Source organism: Odocoileus virginianus, chromosome 11 (genome assembly GCF_023699985.2).
Source record: "Odocoileus virginianus isolate 20LAN1187 ecotype Illinois chromosome 11, Ovbor_1.2, whole genome shotgun sequence".
In the NCBI taxonomy this organism is placed as follows: domain Eukaryota; kingdom Metazoa; phylum Chordata; class Mammalia; order Artiodactyla; family Cervidae; genus Odocoileus; species Odocoileus virginianus.
Genome location: NC_069684.1, coordinates 36,091,135 through 36,113,452, shown reverse-complemented (window position 1 = coordinate 36,113,452; position 22,318 = coordinate 36,091,135). Strand labels below are relative to the sequence as shown.

The following is a 22,318-nucleotide window of genomic DNA, read 5'->3' as shown; positions in this document are numbered from 1 at the left end:
TTGGCTTATAATGCTCAAGTTAACTCACTTTTCACCTTATCATTTTTTTTTTTTTTGCTTTGCCCTAACTCCCCAAATCCCAAATCAAAGTCTAAGCAGAAATTCTACAGAAACAACCCTTTCCTGCAAAGCTCCCCAGGTCAAATCCTTTGCTTGACTTACTTACATAAGAGGGTGTGTCAGTCAAATCCACTAGTTGGAGTGGATTTGATTATACATCTCTCACTTGCTGTATAATCCCCACAGCTGATCTCAAATGGCTTGTTTACACAGTAGGTAGAAAGAAAGTGTGATTTTTGAAAAAACCCAGAGACTGTATTTTCTTGGGCTTGAAAATCACTGCAGATGGTGACTGCAGCCATGAAATTAAAAGATGCTTGCTCCTTGGAAGAAAAGCTATGACCAACCTAGACAGCATATTTTTTAAAAAGCAGAGACATTACTTTGCCAACAAAGGTCCATCTAGTCAAAGCTATGGTTTTTCCATTAGCCATGTATGGATGTGAGAGCTGGACCATAAAGCAAGCTGAGCGCTGAAGAATTGATGCTTCTTAATTGTGTTCTTGGAGAAGACTCTTGAGAGTCCCTTGGACAGGTAGGAGATTCAGTCAGTCAATCCTAAAGGAAATCAGTCCTGAATATTCATTGGAAGGACTGATGCTGAAGCTGAAGCTGCAATACTTTGGCCACCTGATGTGAAGAACTGACTCATTGAAAAAGACCCTGATGCTGGGAAAGATTGAAGGCAGGAGAAGGGGATAACAGAGGATGAGATGGTTGGATGGCATCACTGATCCAATGGACATGAGTTTGAGCAAGCTCCAGGAGTTGGTAATGGACAGGGAAGCCTGGCGTGTTTCAGTTCATGGGGTTGCAAAGAGTCGGACATGACTGAGTGACTGAACTGAACTGATATATTCTAAAAGCAATAATATAAGCATGTGATGTGCTCTGAAAAGCTAAAGATTTAGGACTGTGCAGAGACCAGAAGTTTCTAAAATTGAAAGTGGAATGCCAAGAAAAATCAGATGTGGGAGCAATGCGTTAAATGAACACACACAGTTCCACGGACCCTCCTGATGCTCTGTGCCATCAGCTTTGTGAGCACCATGGTGGCCACGAGACCCTGGATGAGGCCAAGTGCAGAGGACAACCCGCTTTATAAAAACTAATGCAGTTTAAGCAAAAAGTACAGTGGAGTACAGGAAGACATGGCCTACAGTTGACCAATGAGTCCAAGGAAAACCAGTGACCAGGACGAACCCGCTCCAACTCTGTCACTTAGCTGTCTGGGGGCTGCCCACAACTTGGCATCACCTCCTAGCTCTTAGGATAAACCGTGCTGCTCCCCACAGGACCTGCATCTGACCTCCCCTCTTGTCTTGGCTCCAACCCCACGGGCCACATCCAGGGGTTCACACCACCCATGTTTCCCTTCCAGTTCATTCATCCCCATCAGCAGACACACATGCTGGCCTATCACCTTGCTTTAGAATAAAAATAAAAACTTCTCCATAACCCCATGTCTCCCCCGACCCCCTCCCCACTGTACTCCACTCAACCTTCCCTCCTCCCACTTTCCCTGGCACCTACTCCAGCTAGACTCTCTTTGGCACCACTCAGGATGTTCTACTTGCAGATGATCATGCCCGAGCAGAGGCACCACTTTCTCCTCCCATGTGAAGTGACTCTGTTACTGGATCATTCCTGTTTCCATCAGCCCCACATAGGAGAGAAATGAAACTGCCGGAGTTTGGAAGGAGCCCCTGGCATGGCCAAGCCAGCCATTTTCTCTCTCTGGGGATCTCAGCTGCCATCAGGGAACTTCTCAGCTGACATGGAAGCTTATGAGACATGCAGGGTCTCAGGCCCCACTCCAGGCCTCCTCAATCTGGATCTGCATTTAGTACAACCCACAGAGGAGTCTAGTGCACATTAAAGCTCAAGACACACTGCTGCCCACCCTCTAATTCTGACATTCAGGATTAGGGAATCCATTAAACCCCAGACCTAAGCCACATTCTCCAATTGCAGCTTAATGGTAATGAAGGAGAAATTTTGATTGCCCTTCTGCCTTCTCAGTTGGCTTTGAAACTGGGAAGCAGTGATGGCATTCCACTGGTCCCTCAAACTTCTTCAAACCTTCTCGTTGCCAAAACCTGTGGTCACTGCTCAGTTCTTATTTTAACCGGTCAGCTGCACCGGACACAGTTATCACTTCCTCCATCTTCACATACTTCCTTAACTTGGTTGCCAAATACCATGCCCTCTTCATGACCACTTCTCCTGGGCTTTGCTATCATCCCCTCTCCTGACTGCCCCAGGCCACAGAGCCGATTCTCACCAGCTTCTTGCTCCCCAGATGTCCTCACCTCTTACCTTCATTGATTTACTTATTTTTGTCCTTGGCGGATCTTAGTTGTAGCTTGTGGGTTCTTTATTGCGGTGCAGGGCTTAGTTGTCCCGTGGCATGTAGGATCTTAGTTCCCCAACCAGGAACTGAATCCTTGTCCCCTGCATTGCAAGGCAGATTCTTAACCACTGGACTGCCAGGGAAGTCCATCTTGCCTTTATTGTCACCTTCATGTGACAGTTCCTAAATGTGTCTCCAGCCCAACCTCTCCCCCTGAATCCAACGAGTACACTCAGCTGCCTCAGGAAGCACACTTGCAGGTGGGAGCACTTGATGTCTCAGAGTGAACAGGCCAGTCAAGTCATCCACTCAGTACCGCCCTCTGCCGTTCTCCTCCAGCCTCCTTCACCCCAGGGAAATGCAAGTCTGTCCTGTTTGCTCAGGCATGCATCCCAGGAGTTACCTTCCTTCCTTCTCTACATGCAGTCACTCAGCAAACTCCAAGTTCTAACAGGATAACATGTCCTGAATCTGACCCTTTCTCCCCAGATTTGCTGCTCTAAGTCCAAGCCTCCATCCCCCAACCCCAACCCTCAACACTAGGATAATAACTTCCCACATAGTCCCTCTTCCTCCACACACCCCTGTCTCTACACACAGGCTGCTTTCCAGAATGGCCTTTTTAAGAACATAAATAAAGGACTTACCTGGTGGTCCAGTAGCTAAGACTCCCTACTCCCAATGCAGAGGGGCCGGGTTCGATCCTTGGCCTGGGAACTAGATCCCACATGCCATAAGAAAGAACTCGCCTGCATGCTGCAACGAAGATCGAGAATCCCAACCAGAGCAGCCAAATAAATATTTAAAAGATTTAAACAAACAAAACACACAAATAAGATCATGGGATGTATCTTCTCAAAATCCTCCCTTGGTTCCTATTTACTCTAAAGAAATTAGTTACCTAAGCCCTTGAAACCACCCAGGCCTGACTACTTCCTGTCTCCACCCGGGCCACCTCCCTATTCTGGAACCTTCTGAGGACACAGCTGCCTCAAGTACTTATTTTCCCTGCTTGGAGACCACCTCTGTGCCCAGAGATTTGCATGGCTCAGGCTTCCCAGGTGGCGCAGTGGTAACGAACCCACCTGTCAATGCAGGAGATGCAGGTTCAATCCCTGGGTTGGGAAGATCCCCTGGAGGAGGAAATGGCAACCCACTCCAGTATTCTTGCCTGGAGAATCCCGTGGACAGAGGAGCCTGGTGGGCTACAGTCCATGGGTCACAAAGCATTGGACATGGCTGAGTGCACATGCACCTGGCGTGGCTCACCCATTCATTTACCGAGTCTACTCTCATGTCATCTCCCGCAGAGGCCTTCTCTGCCCACACACCTAAAAGGACGCCTCTTTCCCTCCCATCCCTTCTAACATTTTATTCAGCTTTACTCTGCTCTGTAACACTTTAAAGTTGTGTAGCAAGTATCTTCCATTACCGGAATGGGAGGGCCACGGGTACCAGGCCTGTTTGGTTCGCTGCTGAGTCATCAGCATCCAGCTCACGCGGGCACAGGTGGATTCGTGTGAACTCAGTTGATGCTTTTCGCCTGAATGTCGCTTTAACTCCCTGCTTCCACTCCTCCCCACACACCCAGGACAGTGGCCCCTGCTCATGCTCTGCTCACAATGGGAACTTGTTAAACTGATACAGTGAAAATCCCAACCACTGCACCACCTACAGAATCACTACCATACCACACACTACAGACTCACTGATACCTGAAAAAAGGGACAAATCTTCCATCTAGAATAGCCACTCCCATACCTGGGAGGAGAGTACTTTCAAAGAAACACCACCACAGTAGTTTCATAATAACTGTTGTTTGGAATTCTCAGAAAGGAACATGTAGGTCATGGCATTGTGACGCTTTTCCCAGAAGAGCAGTATCTTTCCCAGTCAAGAAAAATCTTTGCATAAATACCTTTCAAAGGGTGCAATAATAAACGCACATCAAGAGCCTTCTGATGCACTGGTTGTTCCTTTATTAATATGACCTCGTTTACTAATAGTTCCGTGATGCAAGGTTACCATACACAGTTAGATAATGTCTGCATTGCACATCTAAGGCTATACAGCAAAAGAACCAGAATTAGTACAAATACAAGAACTATATTTACATTCTGTATACTCAAGCTCCGAACGTCAGATCATATTTACATAATAAAACATGAAAATGAAAATCTGAAATTAATAATGTACATTGTTGCTAATGTGCTCAACTCCTTCCCTGGGGAGAGATCAGTTTGCAAAGTCTTGGTTCAAAAAGGCCACTTATGCTTCACGGGTCTTGTGGTTGTGCATGAGGAGGGTGAAGAGACCTGAAGTCTCGTGGGACAAATGCTTCAGAACCACCAAGTTGGGGACGACTCATAGAAGGCTGCTGGGTTCCTCAGGTGAACTGATGCCAGGATGTGCAAATGAAAAGGATGAACTCGAAGACGTGAAAACAACACGCGACAGCCAGGGTTTGGCAAGAGACCAACCTCAGCTAGGACTTCCTACCTGAGCACAGGCCATTTGGCTGTGACTCTGTAACATGAAATTTATATCAACTCTGATTCCTTCCTTTAAGCGATCAGACGCTTTCCTAAGATTTGATGGGGCTCAAATACAAGTTTCATAAATGGCCTTTTGAACAACAGCAGCAGGGAGTCTCTCAGCCGATCAAGCCGTTTATTTACTAAGGAAACACAAGTCGATCCGTTCCCGCTACACGGTCACGGTCTGGCCACACCTTGGTGAAGCGTCACAGGCCACGGGGGACAGCTGCATTGCACAGGAGTTAAGAGTCCTATTGAAAATACATTCAGCAAACCTTCTGAGAGCAGCAGCAGGATTAGTCTCTTCTTTTTAAAGAGAGGTTAACAATCACATTTTAAAAAGGGAACCAAAAGGGAAAAACGAAGGACCCACACCAAACAAGAAACGGACAAGCCCTGATGGAGAAGCCGAGTGGAACCAGGATGAGAGGTGCCAAGTACCGACAGGTGCTACGAGCGCATCACCTTGCTTTTCCAGTTCAATGTGCAATTAATTACAGCTATGTAAATATACAAATACCTTACAAAATTAAATATCCCTGTAAATTAGACAGCAAGCAGCAGGCAACAAAGTCTTTGCTTTGATATATGTGCCAAGAGAAGTCGTTTTTACTTTAGGTACCAAAAGATCTTGCAGTGATTTAACTAATTCCTTCATCTTAAAAGAGCTGAAAAACCCCATTGAAACTGAGCAGTTGTGTAAGTTCTATACAGCTGAAGGGGAAAAAACTAGTGGTTTCTTAGTTGGGAGAAATCATTTCCCTCAACTTCCCTCACATTATAAAAATGGACTGGAATTCAAGTTCCCACCCAGCTGCCAGAGGCAGCCCCTCCCTGCGCTGGTGGCGGTGCGCGGGCTGGCTGACCCCGCAGAGCCCGGCCCGGGAGCTGACTGACCCCTAGGCAGGCGCAGAGACAAGGAGGGTGTGGACACCTGTCTGGTGGAAGCCATGGGGCCGTCTTCTGCTCTGACAGGAATAAGGAGGATGCGGGGAGGAGATGGTACTTTTAAATAGCACTCATTTCTCCTTACTTTGTATGAGTGTTCTTCCTTGCTTTGTTGTTATTATTCTGCTTGCTTAAAACAGTGCATTAGGGGAAAAAGAAAACCCAAAAACTACCTTAAAAGGTAGCTACCTTAAAGATTTAAGTTCTTTCACTTTTCCTCTTCCACAAAAGCCTCATAATTCCTGCTATAAATTCCCTCTCAGAGCTTGAAAGTGGGGATGGGCCTGCCTGGAAAGGGAACATCAACCCTTGCTCCAGCTTTAATCTGAAAACAGGTCCCTAGAGAAGAGGGGCCCCCATGGGGGCTGTACAGGTGAGCCATGGCCGCACCCCTACTGCCTCACTAGGCCTTCTGACCTCAGCCTGTCATAATATCTGACATCCCAAAGCAAAGACTTTCCCAGTCAGTTTTGTTCAAGTGAGAAGCAAAAACAAGCCATGTCAGTCTGTCACTTGATTCCTCTCTCCCTCTGCTTCCCCCACCTCCTTTAGTTGCAGACATGGGTCCTCCTGTCAGACTAACAGCAGCAGCATCCACGACCTAACTCTAAACGTTAACCTTCGGATCTCATCTTTGTTCCCTGAAATTACTTAATTTCAGCCCAGGAAGCTGTCTCTAAGCAAAAACAGACCCTGGGTTTGAGTAGACACTGGAAGGGCATATTGTACCCATTAGAAAAGAAACCTCTAACTATGTTAAAGTCTCAAGTACCACTTAGAAAACAAGTAACATTAGGGTTAGTGACCTATGTTGCATTTAAGGTGAGGAAGAAAGTTTAAAAATCTACTACAGTTTTTCTTAATAATTTTTCAGGTAAGGCCATAGCCTTTAATTACTCTTCTTTCTCTTGTTCAGCTCTCCAGTGACTTCCTTTTCCTCCTCTTTGCAAAGCAATTATGAATGAAGCCAGAAGATGAGCCCCGGCAGGAAGGCCACAGTCTGGGTGCTGACGCGCCTGCCCAGCACCTGTTCTGAGGAGCTCATGGGCCCTTCCCCCTTGCCTTCCAAGAGTCAGTGCCCTCAAGACTGGGGACCTCCGGTCTCCACAAAGTGGGAGTGAGCAGACACTTTCCTGATGGCCTGGGGGATGGTCAAAGAAAGGTGTGAGCGAGGATGGGAAAGGATGGTAGAGGACATCCCCAAGTCAACTGGAAAGCAACCGAAGTACCCGGAGGCTCCTCTCCTGTTCATTTCTGGGACACTCACTGCAGCTGGAAGAGGCGGCGCATCTTCTGCAAGGCCTTGGGCAGCAGGCGAGCCTGTTCTGTCACAGCAGGAGGCTGTGGGCAGAGGGCTCCTCTCCCCTCTGGCAGGATTTCCACAGAGGAGACAACCAGTTCAGGTGGAACTGCGTCTCTGTGTCTCTGGGGCCTGGGTTCGGGTGGAACTGCGTCTCTGCGTCTCTGGGGCCGGGGTTCAGGTGGAACTGCATCTCTGCCCCCAGGTGTCCTTTTGCTTTTGGTGGTGCGAGGCAGTCTGTTATAATTTGGGGTCCAAAAAGCAAACCCTGCCACGTTTGCTTATCTATTTGTTCGCGGAGGGAGACAAGTATCACTGACAGGATTTCCAACTGGACGAGGATCACTAAAAACGCCACTGGACTCAGAGGGAGGCTTCCGAGTGTATTTGGTTGTTCAGTAGCTTAGTCATGTCCGATTCTTTGTGACCCCATGGACTGCAGTATACCAGGCTCCTCTGTTCAAGTGTACTCTTAGAGCTACGTTTCTTTGATCAAAGGGAGCTACAACCATCACAAGGTCACTACCCGGCCTTACCATAATCATGATGATGACAAAGACCACCAGGTTTATCACCAGGAAGGCAGACACTCCCTCCTGATGGGATATTTGTGTATGACATCATGGCAGGAAATCCAAACTGAGCCACCATCATCACTAATGAGCAGAACAGAAATGGGACTCAGAAGAGGCTCCCTCCCAGTGAGACAAACCGCTCAAGGAGCCCTCCTGTGAGGGAACACTGGCATCCTCCAGACCACCACCACCAAGGCCCCTTGGCCTGTGAGACCCACTGGCAACAGCCCTGGTTCTTCCCTTCTAACACGGTCAACAGCGGCCACTGTCCCAAACCTGCTGAAAAGTCCCTCTCTTCTCCTCTCTTCCACTATGTTAAAATTACATAGCTATGGTCTAAATAAGCCCCAATTTCAGAGAATACACCTTCCCACCTTTAAGCTCACTACAACCATTTGTTTCCTGAATGGAAAATGCAGGGATTAGTCATGGCAAGAAGCAACAGAAAGGGGAAGGGTAAGATTCTTCCCCTTAGGTTCTAAAAAGACTAGATGTCTCCTCCTTTAGTCTCTAAGCCACCCAAGAAAAGTTAAAATCATATCTCAAACAGAGAAAAGAAAGAAGTATTGTGGTGTCTTGAAAAACAGACAGAGATATCCAAAGACAGCAGCACAGATGTCAGTGGTCATAATGGGGACCTAGCATACAAAAGGAAGCCAAAGTACACCAAAAAATAATTTGGATCTCCTTGGGGTTTTTGTGTGTTTGTGTTTGTTTGTTTTTTCCCCACTTTTGTTAGGCCACATGCTTCTAACAAGATTCTCAACACAGGAAAAAAGAAAAGAGTACAGAGCAATGGGAATGGGGACCAGGAGCACTAGAAAAAGTGCTGGACGAGAGGGACGAGTAGTTAAGCCACAGGATCACACACAAGAGTAACCGTCAAGGATCACAAAGAGAAATGAGGGGAAACACTTTATCTCTCGGGAGGCGGGTGAGGGTGCTCGGCAGTCACCTAGTACTTCGCTTGGCTCGGGCATCTGCGGGAGAGTTTTGACCTGCAGGCGACAAAGGGATGAGAGGATGAGATAGACACAGGGTTGGAGGCTGGGATTCAGAGGGCCCTGCCCCGTAGGTCTGCTTTTCTGTGCCCCCTCTTCATGTCCTTCGTCCTCCCATCCTGCACTGCAGGCCCAGTCGTTAGGCCCCTGGACAAACAGGCCAGTCGATGGTCCTCCTCACTCTGGGGATCCTGGGACAGAGGCCCCTCTCGGGGTCTGAGGTTGGATCGCACAGCTGAACACTGGGGACCATTAAGGTTCTCCCAGTCTTTCCTTTACTCAGTCCCATAGCCTCTAGCTGCAGCCCCCTTAAGAAGAACAAGTGGAAGCAACAGATTAAGTGGGTTCAAATGTAACCAGAGAAACATGTTTGCAACAAGGCTTTCATTCCTGTTTATGCTAACATCCCTGGAGCCAACAGCCAAGCAGAGGAAGGAAACCCAAGAAGAGCTTCTTACCGTATTGTGCCAGCAAGGAGCGGGTTAAAGGCGTACAACCAGTCATTCACATCTTTGTCGTTGAGAGCCTGCAAAAGGACCCCACGGTGCTTGGTGCACACGGCAAAGGTGTTCGGTGTCTGGAAGAGACCCAGGAGAACAAGAAGGTTCCTATGGGTACTGAACAATGGCGGCCACCTGCTACATTCAGAGGGCACACAGCCCTTCACATGGATGGTTCAGAGACACCAAACACAAAAGAGAGATTCTGCACCACACGACAGAGTTCAGAACTCAAAAGGGCAGGCCGTGCACGGCGATGAACAGCGAAGAGGGCAGGACTGACCTTCACCATGGCCTGCTGGTCCTCGCTGTACTCCACCTGCGCTGTGGACAGGTTAATGATGCCCCGCTCCACAGGGTCTTTGTCGCTGTTATAGATGAAAACGTAAGGGCGACGAACCACGACGAAATGTTTAGCCCAGTTGCTGGACAGGGGCTCCTTGAAATGCAGATATCCTTTCTTGGAGACCACTGAGCTGAAAGGACAGGTCAGCAGAAGTTAGTTCCTCAGAAAAATTAAGTGATCCTAAGCTGAAGGCCATCAAAACAGACTGAGGCCACGTCCCTAGGTTGAAGGAAACAGGCAATGATCTATTTGGCAGGCGTGTCAGATGAGGGGGACAGAGATACACCTGGAGCAGAACCCAGTCCCGATCCTGCATTCCGGGTCCATCTGCATTAGACTTAAGCATAAGAGTTGGAAGTGAATTCCCACTAATCTGTCTTCTAATACCTGGCATCTCTTTTCCATACAGTACTCACCCCGGTCTAATTTCTTCAATATCTGGAACAAGATTGAGAAATTCATTTTTTCCTGCTCGGGCCAAATAGGGCGTTTCCACAGGTGGGACAATCTGAAACTGTTCAAATTCTGGGCAGGGACTAGAGGCCCGGGAATTGGCTTCTGGGGTCCTTGAAAAGAGACAGAGGTTAGGAAGAAAGGGGGTACCAAGAGCGTATATGAGGTCAATGCACAAAACAATGCTTCTCCCCAAATACCAGGGACCCTGCAAATATCAGGTCCTCAGAGCCTGGCTAAGACAGAGCTGGCATCCAAAAGGTAATTAATCCTACATCCACTGGGTGTCATCCTTCGGCAGTTATTAACAGAAAGGAAATTCTCACTGATGACCAGCGAGTCTCTCAGTCTTCCCTCTTGTCTGGAAGCCCTCTCAACAGTAGGCTGAGGCGTATGAATACCATTCCCTGGTATGTTCCTGTCTAGTCCCCAGGCCACACCAAGGGCAGCACCTAGGGCAGGGGTTCTCAAGGTGAGGTCCCTGATCAGCAGCATCAACTTCACTTGAAAAGAGTGTTAGAGATTCACATTCTCCGGCTTCAGCTCAGACATGTGGAATCAGAAACCCTGGATGGGGCTCAGCCATCTGGGCTATCACAAGCCTCCCAGGTGAGGCTGATATCTCTAAAGTCTGAGAACCACTGCCTGAAGAACCAGTGGAGCACGCAACAAATAAGAACTGGGCTCCCATGTGATCGTCTGGAGCAAAGCTGCTGAGAGAGACAATTCCTGAGCTCTGCATTATCTTTATAGAGCAGCTTGGTCTAATCAATTGTATCTCACCAACTCCAAAAAGCCCATTTTTCTCACACTTCATTGTTTCTCCAATTGGGATACATCTTATAATTGATGGCATGTCACATTGCAGTGACAGTGCTTTGGCTTTCTTGCACACTGTGTGCTAGGTCACTTCAGTCATGTCTGACTCTCTGTGACCCTGTGGACCACTGCCTTCCAGGCTCCTCTGTCCATTGGATTCTCCAGGCAAGAATACTGGAGTGGGTTGCCATGCCCTCCTGCAGGGGATCTTCCCAACCCAGGGATCGAACCCATGTCTCTTAGGTCTCCTGCATTGGCAGGTGGGTCTTTACCACTAGCGCCAACAGGGAAGTTTTTTTAGTGGCATATAAATAATTTCTTACAGTTGATGGCAGTGAAATTCAACTAAATCACCCTGTTGTGCTCTTTTCTGCAGCCCACTGTGTCGGTACTGATACAGGAAGACAGAGAGTTGGATGAGAACCAGATGGGTTCGGACAGGTAAGCATAACGAACGGAGACAGGGAGAAGGAGACTGACAGCAACGGCACAGCAGTGATTATAATGATTAAGTCATGAGACCTAGACTTGGTCTCTATTACTCTTACCTATATATTTGGCTGTGTCATTAAAATATTTTTTCCAAAGTCATTTCAAAATATTTTTCCCTAGATGGGGCTTCCCGTGTCTGATATGAATGGGGAGACAACCAGGGTTGTGAACTGAAGAACAAATCAAGCAAAGGGGGATGAAGAAGAGGAGTCAGTGATATGGTGCAGAGATTTAGGAAGGTGTGACATTCAGAGGTGACAGGAGCACCTTCCAAGCCACTGTGACATCCAGAAAAGGCTCCCACATATCTCCCAGTGCTGCCTGGGAGATGGTGCTGCCCTCGGCTGGGAACCACTGAGCAAGCAGAAGGTTGGCTTTTACCTTGGTTCTCACATTAGCTTCTCTCAGTGAAGTCTGGGTACTTACTTCTGATCCAAGGAGTTGCTCCTTGCATCCACCAAAGAGGGGCAGGTAGAGGAGGGAGTGAGGGTAGAACTGCTAAAACTGGACACGGAGGGGTCCCGGCCGATGGGAGAGAGATCGGACAACTGGAAGAAAACAGAGCAAGGCAAGTGAGATTCAGATGGACACAAGGACCTCTGCAGCGAGCAGCTTTGGCAGCCAGGGACCTCACATTCACACATCTCCTGTGTTTCGGGTCTTTCAAGAAAACAATTTCTACAAATATTTTATGGCCTAAGTGTCACAATAAGAATAAAGATATTTACAAAAGAGGCAAGGCTTGCTTTTCATATTTATAAAATATGCCTGTATTTTATACTGCTATAGCCTGCTTCACTAACTAAATGACCCTGTCTATGCATGCTGAGCCCTGAGAACAACAGGTACTGCTCTAAAGAACATGGCAGGGGCCCTGCCCTCCTGAAGCTTACATTCTAAGTGGAGAAGGCAGAGAATCAACCAGTCAACAAACACTTTAAGAAGTGTCAGGCAGGGATCAATGCTACAGCAAAACAGAAAGCAGGGAAGCAGGTTAAAAAGTTTCAGAGAGCTGCTGACTTCATAGAGGATGGTTAAAGGAATTCACTTCAAGGAGGCAATATCTGAGCAGAAGGATGAAATGGCTAAGGAAGCCAATCAAGGGACTATCTGGAAGATTATTCCAGACAAATAAACAGGCCGTGTACACAGACCCAAGGTGGAAAGCTTGGCGTGTCTAGGGAAGAGCAGGAAAGGGGATGATGACGGGAAGAGAGTGAAGCAGAAGCTCTCTCAAGAGAGTGTTCACCTCACTCTGTCAAAGACAACAAAATTTCATGCCACCAAGAGCCTCAGGACTTGCTGTGCCCTGCTACATAATAACGTATCACCCTCAACAGAATATTCTTCTCCAAGGGATCCAGGGAAAAGCCAAATGTTTCCCATCTGGTAATTGGTCTAAGAGACAGAGAAGGATATGTTATCTTCAGAAGTCAGTGTTCTGACTGAAAAATTAAATAAATAAATGCAGGAGGAGATATGTCAGACATCCTCAGACATAACACCAGGCCCATCTCAAGCCACCTAAAAGCAGCAGAACCTGAGGACAGAAAACATGAGCTGCTCACCTTGCAGTCACTGATGCTGCCGTGCACCTGGCTGAATTCTCGGTTGAAAGTGTGGGTGAGAAGTTGCAGGCACTAGGGAAGAGAATGAGAAGAGTAAGTTTTGATGGTTAAACAAAGCCCTGAATTAAAGCAGGGAGGGAAAATAACATGCCTAAGACCCACAGTGGAGCTCAGGTGCTGCTCAAATAACCTGGGAAATTAGCTAGGTATATAGCAAGGGAAGCCTTGGACCTGCCTAATAAGGATAATATGAGTGGATAAAAAGCCATTCTCAAAACTGAAAAGTGAATTACTGCAAACACCACAGTTTATTTTTTTTTTTTATTTTTTATTTTTTTTAGATATTTGAAATACAACTTTATTCTGATTCTAAACGAAAAGGAATGGGAATGACAGTAACAAACAAGATTCCACCTCTCAATATTGTCATGTGACTATAGCAGTCTTATATTTGAAACTCAAGGAGGAAACAACTGTGTTCCAAAACACCTAAATATGCAGGTCCAAAAAATGAAGGTTTTTTTTTTTTTTAAACTGCCACATTCACTCCAAAGCCCATCCATCTCCTTCAGCATCCAAAGATTAAGCACATGTTCTGCTTAGCTATATAATAAAGTGGCAAACACGCTGCACCACTGACATCACAGGACAGTTGCCTATAAAACTAGACTTCTGACGCTGGGCCCCAGCTTCACTTTCTCACAGGTCATCATCTTCATCCGGGAGAGCAGTTGTCTGAGCAACCTCTAAATCGTGCTCGTACTGTGCTGCCAAGGCTGGGTCCATGACCACCTCTGGCGGGGCAAGAGCAGGCATGGCGACAAACTCCAAGTTAGGGTCTCCAATCAATTTTCTAGCAAGCCAGAGGAAGGGCTTTTCAAAGTTGTAGTTACTTTTGGCAGAAATGTCATAGTACTGAAGATTCTTCTTTCGGTGGAAGACAATTGACTTTGCCTTAACCTTTCTGTCCTTAATATCCACTTTGTTGCCACACAACACAATTGGGATGTTCTCACACACTCGTACCAGATCTCTATGCCAGTTAGGCACATTCTTGTAAGTAACTCTTGATGTTACGTCAAACATTATAATGGCACATTGAGCTTGTATATAATAGCCATCTCTCAGTCCACCAAATTTCTCCTGACCAGCTGTATCCCATACATTGAACTTAATAGGTCCTCTGTTGGTATGGAACACAAGAGGATGGACCTCAACACCCAAGGTAGCTACATACTTCTTCTCAAATTCACCAGTCAGATGACGCTTCACGAATGTAGTTTTTCCAGTACCACCATCACCAACCAAAACAAGCTTCCAGAAGCGTCTCCGCGCCCGTCTGACTGAGCAACACCACAGTTTAAAGTGTTTAAGAATGCAACGGCATCTCTAATTCTCAACTCGCGCTGGTACTAAAAGGCATGGAGATTTCTAGATGACATACGTTCCTAAATCAACTAGATGACCATTTGATTACTGAAACAATCACAGACTCCCTCTTTTTTCTATATTCCATTGTCAGCCAGTTGCCCAGATCCACATGCCAAACAAGCCCTCTGCCTGCTCCCGTGGTATCCAGGCACAAACAATGTGGATTTTACCTTCCAAACATCTCTCTCACGATTCTTCTTCATCCCACATACTCCCACCATAGTTAAAAAACTTGATCATTTCTCATCTGGATTATGGAAATAAAGAATTCTTTCTGCCTCTAGTCTCCTCACCACAAATTTAGCCTCTTTAGTACTGCCAAAGAAATCTTTCTAAAACACAAATACCCATTTGAAGCATTCCCAGGTCACTCTGAATGCTTTAGTCCAGCACACAGGCTCTTCGTGATCTGGCCCTGGCCTGTTTCCCCAACTCCATCTCCTGTCCCTCTCCTGCGTGGATTCCCTCACACTGGTCATGCGGTACATTGCTGGCTCTCGCCTGTGTATCTTCCCAAGGTCAGCTCATGAGTGCCCTCCTGGGCAGACCTCTCCTCTGCCTCCCACAGGATTTCAGATCACACCTCTATTAAAAACTAGCCACCCACTTGCCTGGAAACTTATTAAGGGTAGAAATTAAGTCTTCTTACTCCTATAATCACAGTGTCAGCACAGGCCTTGTATAAGAGACCCTCAAAGAAAGATGAAAATACAAAAGAGAAAACAGAAAGACCAGCTCACAGAGCCTCAGAGGGAAGTGCTCAGCAGGGACAGGGAGTCCCACCTTAGTAGCCAGCTCTTTCTCTCGATCCACCAGGCTTTCAATGTCTGCTGAGTCGTAGCCACTGCTCTCGCTGGGTGTGATAGCACTTTCAAAGGTGGTGGTTGAGATCTGAGAGGAGATGCTGGTGGAGGTGCTGAGGGTCCCGCTGCTGAGGCTGGGGGACAACGAGTCACTCAGGGATTTGGGGATGCTGTCACCCAGTCTGTCACGGAGCAGCAGAAAGTGGCGGGTTTTCTCCACCTAAGAAGACCAGCAAATGCAAGCTCATCAAGGTCTTAATAAGCAAAGTATTATATCATGCCTCCACTGTGACGGAGAACTGCCAAGCCCTGGTCACAGGCAGCAGCTGAGCATAAGATGATATTTGGGGCATTTTGCCCGAGAGTTCGCCCGCCTCTGCCTGCCCCCCAGTACCTCGTGCAGGAGCTCCAGCTTCTCCAATTCCCACTGGTGCTCTAGGATGAGGCTGTCTCCCCGGGGCCGCCAGCCGGCCAAGTTCTCCTCCCCCCGCACGTACGCCACTGAAGTATCCAAGATTTTCCTTCTCCTCCGCTGCATGCCTGAGATAAGAGAAAGCCACTTTTTTTTTCCCCCCACAGAAAAACCCAAGTCTAATTTTAGCTCAAAAGGAATGAATAATTTATACATATGGCATACTAGGACAGTTGAGTCTCAAGATACATGGGGTATTATTAATAAAAATGTATCCCTTTTGCTCCAAAGCAACTGTCTGAACTTCTTTTAAAACTGAGTTTTATATTCATAGATAATTATGAAGCTGGTAATGCAACTTGAGAAAATGCTAGATATTATGTCAAGTGAAAACACAGAGATTAAATATTCTGCACACTATTGGTTCAAATATATAAAAATACACTCAGGGGAAAACAGTTGGAAAGGACTATATGCACCTCCCTCATGTTTCATGGCTCAGTCAAGATGGTAGATGACCAACTGTTTCTGCCTCCATTATTTCCCATTAATTTTTTAAAATGTTGTACTAGTTTCAGAGGTTCGTGACATTGTACAGGAGACAGGGATCAAGACCATCCCCAAGAAAAAGAAATGCAAAAAAGCAAAATGGCTGTCTGAGGAGGCCTTACAAATAGCTGTGAAAAGAAGAGAAGTGAAAGGCAAAGCAGAAAAGTAAAGATATATCCATTTGAATGCAGAGTTCCAAAGAATACCAAGGAGACGTAAGAAAGCCTTCCTCAGTGATTAATGCAAAGAAACAGGGGAAAACAATAGAATGGGAAAGACTAGAGATCTCTTCAAGAAAATTAGAGATAACAAGGGAACATTTCATGCAAAGATAGGCTCAATAAAGGACAGAAATGGTATGGACCTGACAGAAGCAGAAGATATTAAGAAGAGGTGGCAGGAATACACAGAAGAACTATACAAAAAAGATCTTCACAACCACGTTAATCAAGGTGGTGTGATCACTCACCTAGTGCCAGATATCCTGGTATGTGAAGTCAAGTGGGCTTTAGGAAGCATCACTACAAACAAAGCTAGTGGAGGTGATGGAATCCCAGTTAAGTTATTTCAAATCCTAAAAGATGATGTTGTGAAAGTGCTGCACTCAATATGCCAGCAAATTTGGAATATTCAGCAGTGGCCACAGGACTGGAAAAGGTCAGTTTTCATTCCAAGCCCAAAGAAAGGCAATCCCAAAGAATGCTCAAACTACCGCACAATTGCACTCATCACACACGCTAGTAAAGTAATGCTCAGAATTCTCCAAGCCAGGCTTCAGCAATACATGAACCATGAACTTCCAGATGTTCAAGCTGGTTTTAGAAAAGGTAGAGGAACCAGAGATCAAATTGCCAACATCCGCTGGATCATTGAAAAAGCAAGAGAGTTCCAGAAAAACATCTATTCTGCTTTATTGACTATGCCAAAGCCCTTAACTGTGTGAATCACAATAAACTGTGGAAAATTCTGAAAGACATGGGAATACCAGACCACCTGACCTGCCTCTTGAGAAACCTGTATGCAGGTCAGGAAGCAACAGTTAGAACTGGACATAGAACAACAGACTGGTTCCAAATAGGGAAAAGAGTATGTCAAGGCTGTATATTGTCACCCTGCTTATTTAACTTAAATGCAGAGTACATCATGAGAAACACTGGGCTGGATGAAGCAGAAGCTGGAATCAAGACTGTCGGGAGAAACATCAATAACCTCAGATATACAGATGACACCACCCTTATGGCAGAAAGTGAAGACGAACTAAAGAGCCTCTTGATGAAAGTGAAAGAGAAGAGTGAAAAAGCTGGCTTAAAGCTCAGCATTCAGAATGGCACATAGATGGAGAAACAGTGGAAACAGTGGCTGATTTTTATTTTGGGGGCCTCCAAAATCACTGCGGATGGTGACTGCAGCCTGAAATTAAAAGACACTTCTTGGAAGGAAAGTTATGACCAACCTAGACAGCATATTAAAAAGCAGAGACATTACTTTGCCAACAAAGGTCCATCTAGTCAAGGCTACGGTTTTTCCAGTGGTCATGTATGGATGTGAGAGTTGGACTATAAAGAAAGCTGAGCACCGAAGAATTGACGCTTTTGAACTGTGGTGTTGGAGAAGACTCTTGAGAGTCCCCTGGACTGCAAGGAAATCCAACCAGTCCATCCTAAAGGAGATCAGTCCCGGATGTTCATTGGAAGGACTGATGCTGAAGCTGAAACTCCAATACTTTGGCGACCTGATGCGAAGAGCTGACTCATTTGAAAAGACCCTGATGCTGGGAAAGATTGAGGGCAGGAGGAGAAAGGGATGACAGAGGATGAGATGGTTGGATGGCATCACTGACTCAATGGACATGAGTTTGGGTAGGCTCCGTGAGTTGGTGATGGACAAGGAGGCCTGGCGTGCTGCAGTTCATGGGGTCGCAAAGAGTCGGACACGACTGAGCAACTGAACTGAACTGAACTGGTTTCAAATTTAAAAGACATGAAAGTGAAAGGCGCTCAATCTTGTCCAACTCTTTGGGACCCCATGAACTTCTCCATGGAATTTCTTCAGGCAAGAATACCGGAATGGGTAGCCTTTCCCTTCTCCAGGGGATCTTTCCAACCCGGGGATCAAACCCAGGTCTCCCACAATGCAGGTGGGTTCTTAACCAGCTGAGCCACAAGGGAAGCCCAAGAATACTGGAGTGGGTAGCCTATCCCTTCTCCAGTGGATCTTCCCCACCTAGGAATCAAACTGGGGTCTCCCACATTGCAGGCAGATTCTTTACCAACTGAGCTCTCAGGGAAGCCCTTAAAAGACATGAATTTATGTTAATTTAAAAATTTCTGAAGGAATTCTCTAGACACTGTAATTAGCTGCTATGGGACTTAGATTCATACTCAGAATCTTCCTTTTATCTCCATTCTTATCTGTGGGCCTCAGTCTCTTTTCCACATATGTTCTCTAAAATGATTCAAACTTACACTAAACGTTTTGAAAAACCCATACTTTTGTCCATGTTCCAGTTTCTTTTTTTTTTTTTGGAGAAATACTCTTTATTGCATTTGAATCAGATGATGAACAGAAGAGAATAAGTTATTTTAATCTTAGAAGAAAACATTTCATTATCTCTTTCATATTAATTCTAATGTCTATCAACTGAATAGCACAGGAATGTAATTTGGAATCTTTTGGGAAACACCATATATTAATCGAAAAGCATTTTATTTATCAATGTCCATTAAAAATTATAATATTCCCTTGACGCAGTTACCTTTTTGTCACCTCAGAGATCACTAAATGTAGCAATCACTCCAGCAACATTCCTCAACAAAGAATATTTTTTTTTTTATTGTAGTGGTTTTTGTCATACATTGACATGAATCAGCCCATGTTCCAGTTTCACAAACATGGAAACACAGAGGGCTGCTTAAGGCCACCACATTGGAGGAATAACAGCAGTCCACAGAGACATAAAAAGGGACACAGAACAAGCTCAGCTTAATAATAATTTGTCTTTCTATAGCATAGGAGGTTCAAATTCTAGTTTGACAGCACCTGTAAAGTCACACTGTCGAGTTACCTTTGGGGCTAAGGTAGGAAGGGAAATGGTTCTGAAGTTTTCCAAACCAGATTCACTGTAATACACTTGATTTTTTGGGGGGGAGGTGGGGGCAGGGAGGGGGGTCATGACTCAGGGCTTGTAGGATCTTAGTTCCTTGACCAGGGACTGAATCTGGGGCCATAGCAGTGAATGCACTGAATCCTAACCACTGGATCTCTAGGGAATTCTCAAAATATGCTTGAATTTGTTATACTGATAATATTCCACAGCCTAGTAACACTCTGTTTTATACAGTTTTTATAACTGTATACCATGTCATAAAGCAAACAGTGTTGTAACTCAGAAAATGGTAACTCCCACCATCACCACCAAAGTGGCTTGTAAAATATAACTGGTGTCTCAAAAATGTATATCCATCCTGCATGGGTGGGGTAAACTTTTGATATCGTGTACTGCAGTCAGATGCAAAGGTAACTCTCTCTTCCCTGATCCACAGAGCTTACCTGGACTTCCTGTGTCTGCCATTTTGCATAAACTGAGTTCATAAATTCCAGTGACTCGATTGCTACGTAAATTAAAACAAATAAACAATTGCTTAATTTCAAACAGCACAAAAACAAGAAGAATCTCAATTCTCTCTGCTTAAAACATTGTCTCCTGTGCTGGAATTGCAACCCACCCTCAAATAAAATTACAGACATCTCTCATTAGTCACTGTTCTTCTCCTATTCTGAACTTAGGAAAAAACTGAATGATAAACTGGAAAATGTATAATACAAATGTGAAAACTGAATTTTGCCTTTTCTTACCACAAGAAAGAAGAGATAAGGGGGTAAAGGTCTGAGTAGAATGAAAATGATAAACACCAGCTTCTGGCGGTGTGGTTAGGAAGGGGACTGAACCTTCTACTGCATTAGTAACCATTTTTAAGCTCAGTGGTGATGCACAGGTAGTCACTGTATTATTCTTGATGTACACTTATGTATCTAAAACACAAATAAATCTTAAGAAAAAGAACATCCCAACAGTAGGCTGTTGGAAATAATAATAATGACATTTAAAAGAACACTCAGTCCCTGCAGAACTGTTGGAGAAGTGTTCACAATGGAACATGCCTTCCTTCCTTTACTACTCATCCATCTATTAATATTTTACTAAATGCCAACATTTACCTTACTGCACTCCAGGTGTCAGCTACCAAATGGTTTATAGGCTGAGAACCCTGAAAACAGCAGTTAGGAGACCACTCATTCTGTACGGGGCCCACCAAACCGAGGCAACATTTGTCTCAAAAACTTACGAGTCTGGTGACTTTGAATAGCCGCTGCCAAAGAGGCTGCGCAGCGAGCGTGGTGGCGAGATCTTGGCATCCCGGGAGTAAAAGACCATGCACACGTCCTTGGTTATGACGGCCGGCTGGATGCAGTGATCCAGCTGAAAGCAGACAGAACTCCTGTGACCACAGTCTGGGCACTATGGCATTGGAAAGCTGGTCCCAGACGTGGGGTGGGGGTGGGGGGTTCTACCAACAATTTATTTCAACAGCAAATCAGAAAACAATACATGTAAGGTCAGGCGGTATTCCTTGTAGGTGCATTTATTTTCTCAAAATTTTTTCAGTTTTTTTTTCTGTAGGCAGCAGCTGATATTTATTATTGTCACATGCCTAGCACTGTTTAGGTAAATGCTATTAATACTATCATGACCCCTGTTCAAGAGATGAGGAAATTGAGGCACAGAGGAGAAATTACTCGTCCAAGGACAGGAGGGAAGTTAAGTGACAGCACAGGAACCTACACTCAGAGAGGCTAGTTCTAGCATCTGCGATGTTAACCACTACTAGGCTCCATCCACAGCTTCCAAAACAAGAGGCTGTTTTCCTAAAATCATGCATTCTCTGAAGGATGGGGATTAGGCTACTAAAACTGAAAATGAAATAGAAGTTATGCGACTTTTTGGTTAACTAGAGACTGGGAACAGAACCTAATATAACCAGAGTAGTTAGCAGTAGTTAGCAAAGTATAACATAATAAGTAACTTAAGGATGAGCCAGGAGAAAGGAAGACAAAATCAGTCACATCGTTCCTCCCCATTTCCTTGTTGTGACCTGCCCACTGTGCAGGGCGGGCAGGTCATGGCAACTCAAGTTGTGGGTCCTCTCACCTCCAGGTAGGCCGACAGGGTCATGTAGATCTTTTCGCCGTAGGGTGTCACTCGGTTCAGAAGGAGGGAGTTATGGAGGGAACTATCCCAGACGGCCTCGAAACGATAGAAGGTCCTACAGTCGAAAAGGCAAGAGGGGTCACCTAAAGCTGCAGGCACCTAAGTGCAGGTACTGCCACAGTCGGAAACACTGTAGAGCCCTGAAGTCACCTTAGTCCAGGTACTGCCACAATCAGAAATGCTGCAGAACCTACAGCGACCCACAGTTCCAACTTCCCAAACTCTGACAACAGAGTAGAACCTTCATCTCCTGGGAGAAAAAGGTCAGCCTCCAGCCTCTTGCCCCCACCTGTTGTCAAGGAACACGTAGCTATGCTTTTTTTTTTTGACAAGCCTGTTTTTTCCCTGCCTATAAACATCAACATAGTGAGATCAATCAAAAGAATTAAGATGAAAAGCGGAAATGAGTATGGACAGAAACTAAAATAAGAAAAACTAAGTGAGCTCCTCCATGAGTCAGTGACCAGGGCAGGAAGCAGAGGTTCAATCATCTGAAGCAGCTTTCTTCATGTCTCAATCCCATCCTGCTGAACCTCAGAAACGTCACACACACATATAGGAGGACTGATGAGAGAGGCAGTATAGAGAACCTTGTTTTAAATAAAATATGAGGTTATTCTTAGCTGACATTTCAGTAAAAGTAAATGATTTTTAGTACCAGAGCTAGCCAACTACTAATCAGTTTTCCAAAAATCCACATAAGAATCTAACATTCAAATAACAACTAGAAGTTTGATTATTTAGTAAACATCTGTAAACTGATTTTGTAAACTGTCCTAATACCTTTCTTTTTTCCTCCCAGTAAAAACACCATAGCCCCTACTTGACATTAAAGCTCCAGTTCATCAGGTCTCACCTGAAACACCATCCTGAGTTCAACAGCGTGTCAGAGATCAACGCCC

The 22,318-nt window shown here is 45.5% G+C and overlaps 2 protein-coding genes across 9 annotated transcripts in view; both read right to left on the bottom strand.

The window, feature by feature from the left end:
- Window positions 1–4,369: 4,369 nt before the first annotated feature.
- The window catches only part of KIF1B (kinesin family member 1B), a 153,974-nt gene continuing 136,025 nt past the window's right edge, over window positions 4,370–22,318 (bottom strand). For all 8 annotated transcript variants that reach the window (XM_020889297.2, XM_020889714.2, XM_020889492.2 and 5 more), the window contains 11 exons: window positions 21,357–21,471; window positions 20,494–20,627; window positions 19,697–19,758; window positions 15,581–15,726; window positions 15,167–15,406; window positions 12,953–13,024; window positions 11,811–11,932; window positions 10,037–10,186; window positions 9,558–9,750; window positions 9,233–9,351; window positions 4,370–8,771 (listed from right to left, as the gene is read on the bottom strand). In XM_020889297.2, the coding sequence (XP_020744956.1) occupies window positions 8,729–8,771; window positions 9,233–9,351; window positions 9,558–9,750; window positions 10,037–10,186; window positions 11,811–11,932; window positions 12,953–13,024; window positions 15,167–15,406; window positions 15,581–15,726; window positions 19,697–19,758; window positions 20,494–20,627; window positions 21,357–21,471 (1,396 nt within the window). In that variant the 3' untranslated portion in view covers window positions 4,370–8,728. The remainder of the gene's footprint in view (window positions 8,772–9,232; window positions 9,352–9,557; window positions 9,751–10,036; window positions 10,187–11,810; window positions 11,933–12,952; window positions 13,025–15,166; window positions 15,407–15,580; window positions 15,727–19,696; window positions 19,759–20,493; window positions 20,628–21,356; window positions 21,472–22,318) is intronic.
- LOC139037490 (GTP-binding nuclear protein Ran-like) lies at window positions 13,260–14,128 on the bottom strand. Its single transcript, XM_070474272.1, has one exon. The coding sequence runs from the start codon at window positions 14,036–14,038 to the stop codon at window positions 13,652–13,654; it is 387 nt and encodes a 128-aa protein (XP_070330373.1). The 5' UTR covers window positions 14,039–14,128; the 3' UTR covers window positions 13,260–13,651.